This window comes from Puma concolor, chromosome C1 (genome assembly GCF_028749965.1).
Source record: "Puma concolor isolate L17-30 chromosome C1, mPumCon1.1.hap2, whole genome shotgun sequence".
Lineage (NCBI taxonomy): Eukaryota > Metazoa > Chordata > Mammalia > Carnivora > Felidae > Puma > Puma concolor.
In genome coordinates, this window is record NC_141674.1 from 25,116,724 (window position 1) to 25,125,831 (window position 9,108).

At 39.7% G+C, this 9,108-nt stretch overlaps 1 protein-coding gene across 7 annotated transcripts in view; it reads left to right on the forward strand.

Annotated features, from left to right (window-relative positions):
* The window catches only part of AZIN2 (antizyme inhibitor 2), a 33,436-nt gene that overhangs the window by 21,337 nt on the left and 2,991 nt on the right, over positions 1–9,108 (forward strand). For 5 of the 7 annotated variants that reach the window (XM_086716365.1, XM_086716364.1, XM_025935341.2 and 2 more), the window contains one exon: positions 8,894–9,108. The exons of 1 other annotated variant lie outside the window; for it this stretch is intronic. In XM_086716365.1, the coding sequence (XP_086572491.1) occupies positions 8,894–9,108 (215 nt within the window). The remainder of the gene's footprint in view (positions 1–8,893) is intronic. One more of the 7 variants, XM_086716366.1, reaches the window with a different exon arrangement.

Consider the following 9,108-nt stretch of genomic DNA (forward strand, 5'->3'; position numbering starts at 1 on the left):
AAATGTAAGTCAAATCACGTCTAGTTTTATTAAAACTGCCTAAAACCCTACTCTGGTTCCCATCCCGCTTCAGATTAAAGCCAAAGCCTTCCAGGGGCTTCTAAGGCCCTCTGTGACCCGCCCTGTCTCTTCTCTGATCCCCTCCCTCACCACTCTCTGGTTTTGCTCATCCCATTGCAGTGACCGCAGCCTCCTTGCAGTTCGTCAAACTCCCCCAGGCACATTCCTGCCTTAGTACCTTTGCACCTGCTCTTCTGCCCGTATCGCCTTTCTTCTAAGTACCACATGGGCTCACTCTTTTACCTCCTTTCCATCTTTGCCCAAAGGTCATCTTCTCAGTGAGACCTTATGCTTTATATAAAACTGCAACCTGCCCCTCCCCCACTCTGTTCTTTCTTTTATTTCATATCATTTATTATCTCTCAATATACTATATAATTTACTTCTTTATTTTGTTGTTTGCCTCCCTCCTGCTAGACTGTAAACCCCATAGGACAAGGACTTTGTCTATTTTGTTTGCCAGTGTGTCCCAAGCACATAAAATAGTGACTATTCAAATATGAGTCAAATGAATTAATTAACCTAGAGAGAAAACCTAACTCTGAAACTGGTTTCTCTCTGGGAGTGTATGCTGAATCCTTGTAGCATTGATCTTCAGTTTTGATAGCTGCATGGGTTCCTAGGGACTCAGTCAGGATGGGGAATCTGATAGGATCCCTCACATAAAGCTGTGGACCCCCCAAAAGTACATCATCATCAGTGTAAGGGTAAACCAGAAAACACGTGTCCCACAGAGGAGGCCAGCAAAAACAACAACAACAACAACAAAAAAAAAACATGTCTTTTTGACCTTGGTAGTGGTTGGAAGAGGGCACAAAATTAAGAATTTACAGCCATAAGCCAGCCTTTTCCTGGCTTTGTTGCCCAAATTCATATTGTCTGATGTGTTGTCTGATAAACCTCAAGGCTAGAATTTATTTTATCTTGCAGAAGCAAACACAACTTCTCTCTGCAGTAGAAATATTCAGCCTAGGCTTCTAAGAATTCTCACAAGTGCCAAAGTACATGAGCTCACATTAAAAAATCACAAAACACAAAGAAATAGGTCACCCTGAAGGAAAGCCAGCAGAAGTCACAGACAGCAGAATCAGTCCTGCAATTATTTCATGTATTAGAATTATCATATGTTAAAGATAAAACAAAATATTTACAATGTTTAAAGAAATAAGAAACTGAAAATTATATCAAAGAATAAGCAAATATAAAAATATTATCTAACAGATTTTAAAAGGATTAAATAGAACTTCTAAAAATGAAAAGTATGAAAATTGCAATAGTGCACAGACTAAGCAAAGCTATTAGAGACAGTTGAAGAGAGGATTAGAGAATGGGAAGACAGAGCTAAAGTAATTATGCCAATGTAGCACAAAGACATGGAGACAGAGAATAAGAAAGGCACAGGAAGTGGCAGATAGAGTGAGAAGGCATAATGTCTGAACTATAATCATAGTTTCAGGAAGAGATTGCATGAGGACACAGAAACCACACCAGTAATTTGAACAGGGAAATTTTAATATAAAGAATTGTCAACACTTAAATATGGTTAATTACTAAAAGGGTCAAAAGCAGTTACTACCACTGGTAAGAGAGAGTGAAGAAGGAAGCAACTCAGAGGAGGGCTCCCCTTCCAAGGCTGAGGTTGAAACCTTTGAAGAAAGGCTGTGACTGTCACAGAGACATGCAGCCTGCCAGTGACAAAGAAACTTGTCAGAGGGTGCCCACCACAACTGACTCATAGGGGCAGCCTGCTGCTGAGTGGAGAGGAAACTTGCTGGAGGGTGTGGGCCAAGGTTGAACTGTGAAGGCCACTGAGGTAAGAACTACCAGACCCTCATATGCTGAGCCATAGGGGGCCACAAAGAAAAACAGCATACTAAAAGAGGAAAAGTCTTTTCTTCCCGATCTTGCCAGCAACCTCTGTTGACAAAGCCTAACTTAGAGCTACCTGGCAAATAAGGAAAGTCTATAGCGTTCAGCTCCAGTACCACAAAGCAAGGCAAAGAAGGGTGGATTGGGGGCTGAGAGGTAAAAAGTTAATAACTGGCAGAGAGTCAATAGACTGGGAGAGAGTAAGACCTATCTTCAGATTTAGGAAATCCAAACAAATCCCAAACATTAGTGAGACTTGAATACTATGGACAAAGAGAAGATCTTAAAACTAGTGAGAGAATTGAGACAGAAGACTACCTGTAGAATAATGACAGACTTACAGCTTATTTTTCTCCCATAACAATGGAAGGAGGAGATCCTGGGGTAGCAGCCTTAATGTACCAACCTAGAATTTTGTATCCAGCAAAATTGCTTTTCAAGAATGAGTATGGAATGTAGGCATTTTCAGACAAAGCAAATACTGAGAGACATACCTTCACAAACAGAAGTTCTAAAGGATATACTTCAGGCATAAGAAAAATGATTCCAGATGGATGGTCTGAGTTGCAAGAAGGAATGGTGACCAAAGATAGCTAAATATTTGGGTATATCCAAAGGATCATTGACTGTCACCACCACCCCAACAATAACAGTTAATTTGTGGGGTTAAAATAGGTTTCAGGTGTGATTAGCTTCAGCTGTGAGTAGATCCCAACTTACATGACTTGAATGAAATACTGAGGCTTATTTTGCTCATGTAGATGTCTAGACGCAGGCAATCCAGAACTGGTATAGTGGTTTTAGGGTCATATGGAACCATATTGCTTCTACTTGTACCTATTTCTAGGTGTTGTCCTCATCTTGGTAGATACAAAATGAAGTTCCAGCCCTTACAGGAAAGAAGAAGAAGTAAAGCCCATGTGCCAGTTGTCTTTTAAAGAAACTTCCTAAAAGTAGCCACATAACACTTGTGTTTTTATCCCATAGCTATGGGGCTAAGATGTTAGTCCCATGGCCCTAACTACCTGCAAGGAAAGTTAGCAAATATGGTCTTTATTCTAGGTGGTCATGTTCCTAGAAAAAACTGAGGGTTGGAATTGCTGGGGTAGGCAATTAGCAGCCTCTGCCACAAATAAGATCAACTAGAACACTGGACAACATGAGAATGTAAGTAGGGAGGTAAAGTGACCAAGTTGGTGTTCTAGGGTTTTTAACTGAGAGGAAGATATTGATTAATTTTAGACTTTAGACTTTAAGTTAGGCATGCATGTTAAAAGGTAAATGTTTAGAGTAACCATAAAATAATAAAAATAGATAATATAATGGATAATGTATATAATAGAAATATATAATATCTAGATAACTATATAATGTAATTACCAACACTGATGATAATTAAAATGATTTAGTTTGGACACCAGCATAAAACAATTAGGCAAAAAACCATAGTTGAGAGCACAGGAAAGACCCATATATATCTAGAAACTTGATTTTTGATAGGGCTTGCAAAGAAGATCACTGGGGATTGTTTAATATATGATGCTGGGACACCTGATTGTCCACATGCAAAAAATGAAATTGAATCCCTATCTCACAGCACATGTGAATATAAATCCCAGATATCAATATAGGAGAATATCTGTCTGACCTTGAAACAAGGAAGAACAGTGAAAAATCTCTTAAAAACCAAAAAGGAAGAAACTGATGTTTGTCTACACTAAAATGAAGAGCTTCTGTTCATCTGTTAGCAAAAGGAAAGAGGCAATCACACTCTGTAAGAAAATATGGAAACACATATATAAACTGATAAGGGATTAGTAGACAGAATATATGGAGGATTCTTATGTAAGAATCTAAGAAAATAAGAAAAGCAATACAAAATAGAAAGCAACAGAAATAAGGCAAAAAGACTTTAACAGGCATTTCCCAGAAGAGGAAATCCAAATAGAAAATGAAAAAGTGCTCTACCTCCTTGGTAATCAAGGAAATACAAATGAGGAGACACCATTTTCTACTGACTAGATTAGAAAAACACAAAGCATGACAATATCAAAAGTTGGTGAGGGTATAGAGTAGTTGGATCTCTTAGACACTGACAGGTAGGAGTTGGTATTTCTACTTTGGGAAACAAGTTGGCATTACTCAGGTAAAGTTAGACGTGTGTATAACGTATCTTCCAGCAAGTTCCCATATGTATTTGGGGAAAAATACAAGAATGTTCACAGGAGCAATTTTTATAATATAAAACATTGGAAACAACATTAATGTTTGTTGGCAGGGTAATAGATAAACAAATTACCGTGTATTCCATATAATGGATTCTATGCAGCATATTGTGAATTATGGCTATATATATATATATATATATACACACACCTGTATATATCTATATCTATATCTATATCTATATCTATATCTATATCTATATCTATATCTATATATTAGTTGGATGAATCTTGGGAGTGTAAGTTTCAACAACAAAAAAAGCAAGTTGCAGAGATTATATACTCTATAATTTCGTTTACATAAATTTCAGAAGTGTACAAAACTAAATACTATGCTTGTGGAAAACAAAGCAAGAGAATAATGAAAACAAAATTCAGGATAATGGTTACTTCCGGAGGGGTTAGGGAAGTGGCATGTCACTGGGTGGGCCACGCGGGAGTTTCAAAGATATTAGAAATTTTATATTTCTTTAGCTGGTGGTGGATACACAGATATTCATTTTATTATTTTTCTTTACATCTTACACATGGTATAAATATTCTTTTGTAGGAATTAAATATTTAACAAAATTGAGTCTATCATTATTGCTTATTAGTATTCTTTGATAGGCTCACATTTATTCTTTTATCATGCCATGTCTAACATTCAGAAAAATATCTTGGGGGTTTTAATTAGTAGTAGTCTACTTAATCTATTAAATTGGGAAGAATTCTCTTTTTTGCTTTACTAAGTTTTTCCAGTTAAGAGAGTGTAGAGCTCTTGTATTTTATTTCTCTCATTAAGGTTTTATTATTTTCTTTGAATAAGTTATTGTGGCCCAAGTACATCCAAGAATTTAATAATGTAATGCTTTCATTACTATTGTGAATGGAAACATTTCCCTGTGTTTTTGAGCTGAGATAATGGCTTGCATGCCGAGACTCCTTCATTTCCTCTAATAAATTACCTCCTTCCCTTTGGATCTTCCAGGTAAGCAAACATGTTATCTGCAATGTGATATTTTATTTTTTTTCATTTTCTATATACTATACCTTTTAAAATATTTTTTTTTCCTAATGGCTATTAGATGATATATAAGATAGGAATGGTGACAGAAAGCTTCAGACGTGGAGTCAGAAGACATGGGTCCTGACTTTACCATATACTGGCTAAGTAACTGACCTTAATCTCAGCCTGTTTCTCTGGTTTCTTCATCTGAAAAATGAAGGGCTGAACTTAATTACTAAGGTTGCTTCTGGTTCTGAAATGAGGCCATTCTAATGTATTTCCATTAAGTTAGAGTTGCCTCTTTATTTTAAATAGTTTCTCTGCATTGTGGGGTTTGATTTTGTTTTGTCTGTAGTTTTAATCAAGAATAGACGGTATAGGCTATTGAATGCCATAGTGACATGTACTAGGAAAATTAGATTTCAATTGTAGATCTATATTTTCCATATTATGATGAAGTCAGTGTTCGCCTTGCTCATATTGTCCCTGCCTTTCATACAGAGGCAAATTGTCTATATTGTTCCATATTGAAGGAAATCACTGAAGGTGATTCTTTGACTAGGAGGGCAGATTTGGTTAGTTACGGTTTCATTTCAGATTTTCCTGTATGTTCATAAGTTAAATTGTGACCATATGTTTTTGTTCTGCTTTTTCCCCTTTTTGTGTGCTGCTCTTGTTCATTCCATTTTTTTCCTTTTAAAATGTTTTTGTGTACTTTATGTAGAATAGGGATTATTGATTCATTCTTTAAAAGTTGGGGAATTATGTGAGGACTCCATCAGGGCCACTAAACATTTTAAGTGTTTGATCTTATTTCTTCTGTGGATCCACTTACTTATTGGGCCTCTTTGAGGAAGGCAGCCCATTGGTGCAGCTAGGAGGCCCCTTGTCCAGGACCACTCGGAGTTCTGCTACTAACATCCTCCAGAATCTGCAGCAGGTCACTTCCACTCTCTGACTTTTCCTATCTGTAAAATGGGAATTGCAGCTGCCTCTCAGATGAGCTGTCAAGTAGTGGTGGACATGCTCTGCCCTCTCACAGAGGGGGGCCTCGTAGCATATTGGGCAGCTGATATTTTTACAGGTGCTTGTCCATTTCCACTCAGTTTCCAGACTCATAAAAAGAGTGAGGACTTAACAAGTGTGTTGCCACATGCTTTTGGAATATTTATTTTGCACTTTTTGTTTCTTTTTTTTTTTTAATGGCTTAAAAAATTTTTTAAGTTATTTTGAGAGCAAGAGAGAGAGAGAGAGAGCACAAGCCGGGTGGGGTCAGAGAGGGAGAGAGAATTCCAAACAGGCTCTTGGACGACACTGATAGTGCAGAGCCTGACGTGGAGCTTGAACTCACAAACCAGGAGATCATGACCTGGGCTGAAGCCAAGAGTTGGATGCTCACCTGACTGAGCCACCCAGGTGCCCCTAAAAAAATGGCTTTAAATGGCAAAAGGATAGCTTTGCATTATTCCCTGCGAAGTTAATTTTTTTCCCCACTGATTTTTTATTTATGCCACTAATAAGAAGAGAACTCATTATAATGCAAGTGTGTCTTTTCTTTTTACTTTATTGTGAAAGAACCTTTGGAACCTCTTTTCTCAGGATCCTCATAGATTCATATATAGAATTTTCCCCCAAAAGCTTTAGAAATTAGCTTAATGTTTTTTAAGAAGTGGAGCTAAGGGAAATACTTCAGAGCAATTGAGATCAATTTTACTTATTAACAAAAAGCTCATAAACAAGAACATTAAGTTATATGAACAAGGATATATTTGTCTCCCTTTTTTAAAATATGAACTTCCCAGCCCCTAGATCAGAGCCTGGCACATAGTAGGTGCTCAATAAGTATTTGTTGAATGGATCAATTAATGAATATAGGATAGTTTGAATTTCCGACTTTTAATATGTGCATGTTTTTCTTTATTAATGAGACTAATGGCTTACTAACTTCTCATATACATGAATATTTTTTCTGCCTATGGAATCTATGGCTTTTCTTTCTCAATTTTATGCATTCCTGCTGCTGGCTAAGGAATTGAAGCACCTTTTCTTTTTCCTCATTGGTCTTCTCTACTACCTCCTTCTAGACTCTGGATGGCTTCTATTCCTCCCTTTCTTTCTCTCCCTTTCTCTCTCCTTCCTTCCTTCCCTTTCTCACCACTCATATTTGCTATTCATTCATTCATTCATTTTATTTATTTTAATTTTTTTCTTTCTTAATGTTTATTTATTTTTGAGACAGAGAGAGACAGAGCATGAACGGGGGAGGGTCAGAGAGAGGGAGACACAGAATCCAAAACAGGCACCAGGCTCTGAGCTGTCAGCACAGAGCCCGACACGGGGCTCGAACTCATGGACCGCGAGATCATGACCTGAGCTGAAGTCGGACGCCCAACCGACTGAGCCACCGAGGCACCCCTTCATTCATTCATTTAAAAGATATTATTCATAAAAGCACCTACTATATGCCAGATTGCTAGGCATGGAGGAGACGGTGGGGTGAACAAGGAGGTCATTCATGATCTCTGGGGTCATGGAACTTATAGTCTGACAGGGAAGACAGGCCTGAGCAGATACATTTCACAAATACCTAATTATAAATTTTGACAAAGGCCATGAAGGCAAAGTTTGTGGGTGGAGCATGGAGCTTTAGCAAAGACTTTCACGAAGCCATTGTAGCTGAGACCTGAAGGAAAATTAGGAGTTGGTGGCGTTCCTCAGGGAACATCATGGGGTGTGCTGGGGCTGGGGGAAGGGAAACAGGGTTTCCCTGGGAGCCCAGGGCAACTGGAGTGACTGGAACATGGCACAGCAGGGACGGACAAGGGGACTAAAAGGCAGTCAGGGTTTGCTCACATCCATCTTTCGGTCATGACCTCTCCTCCTAGGACCTGCCTGGCAGGATCCCACACTGTGACAAATTGCACTGGTTGTCAGCCAATGGTCTGTGTTACAGAGTTCTTTCCTGGATTTTTCAGTCATTTAAGAAAAAACATTTTATGTAATTGGTGGGTGTGTCTTTGGGCAAGCCACTCAATCTCTCAGAGCCTCAGTTTTCCTGAATGGGAGGAATTTCTGTCTACCCCATGGGGTCCTCTGTGACCTCTGCCAGGCCACCCTGTGATTATCTGTTGGAGGCCCATCTTCCTCCCCTGTCTGAGAGCCCAAGGGAGGGTGGGTTCTACTCACCTATGTACTTCTGGCTTCTCCGATGGGGCCTGGCATGGAAATGAGAGCAACTGGGAGGCCTTCATAGAAAAGGGAGCCCCAGGGCTGGGCCCAGAGGTCAAGGTGGATTTGAGGAAGGGGGAAGAGCTACAGAGGTTCGGAAAGCAGCAGATATGCCAGTGAAGACTAAAGTGAGGAGGTGGTAACAATAACAATAATGATAGCGCTACCTTACTGGGCCCTTGTCATGTGCCAGATACTGTTATGAATGCTCTACATATGCTCACTGATCCTTTCAGTAATCCTAGGAGATAGGTACTACAATTATTCCCATTTTACAAATGAGCAAGCTGAGGCACAGAGGGATTAAGTACCTTGCCCAAGGTCACACAGCTAGTAAGTCTTGGAGGCTGGCTTTAAGACCAGGCATTGTGGCTTCAGAATGTATAAGGCAATGAGTGCAGAGAAGCTGGAGGGCCTTACGTGCCCATCCAGTCTTTACTGAACTGGTTATGGGAGCCATGGAAAGCTTTTGAGGGAGGAATGCTAAGGCTGCGCTCAATGTGACTATCCCTGTCTCCTGCAGAAATCATCCATGGAGCAGCCCCTGTACAGCAGCAGCCTGTGGGGCCCTGTGGTCGATGGCTGTGACTGCATAGCTGAGGGCCTGTGGCTGCCGCAACTACACGTAGGGGACTGGCTGGTCTTTGAGAACATGGGCGCCTACACTGTGGGCATGGGTTCCCTCCTTGAGGGGGCCCAGACATGCCGAGTCACGTATGCCATGTCCCGGGTGGCCTG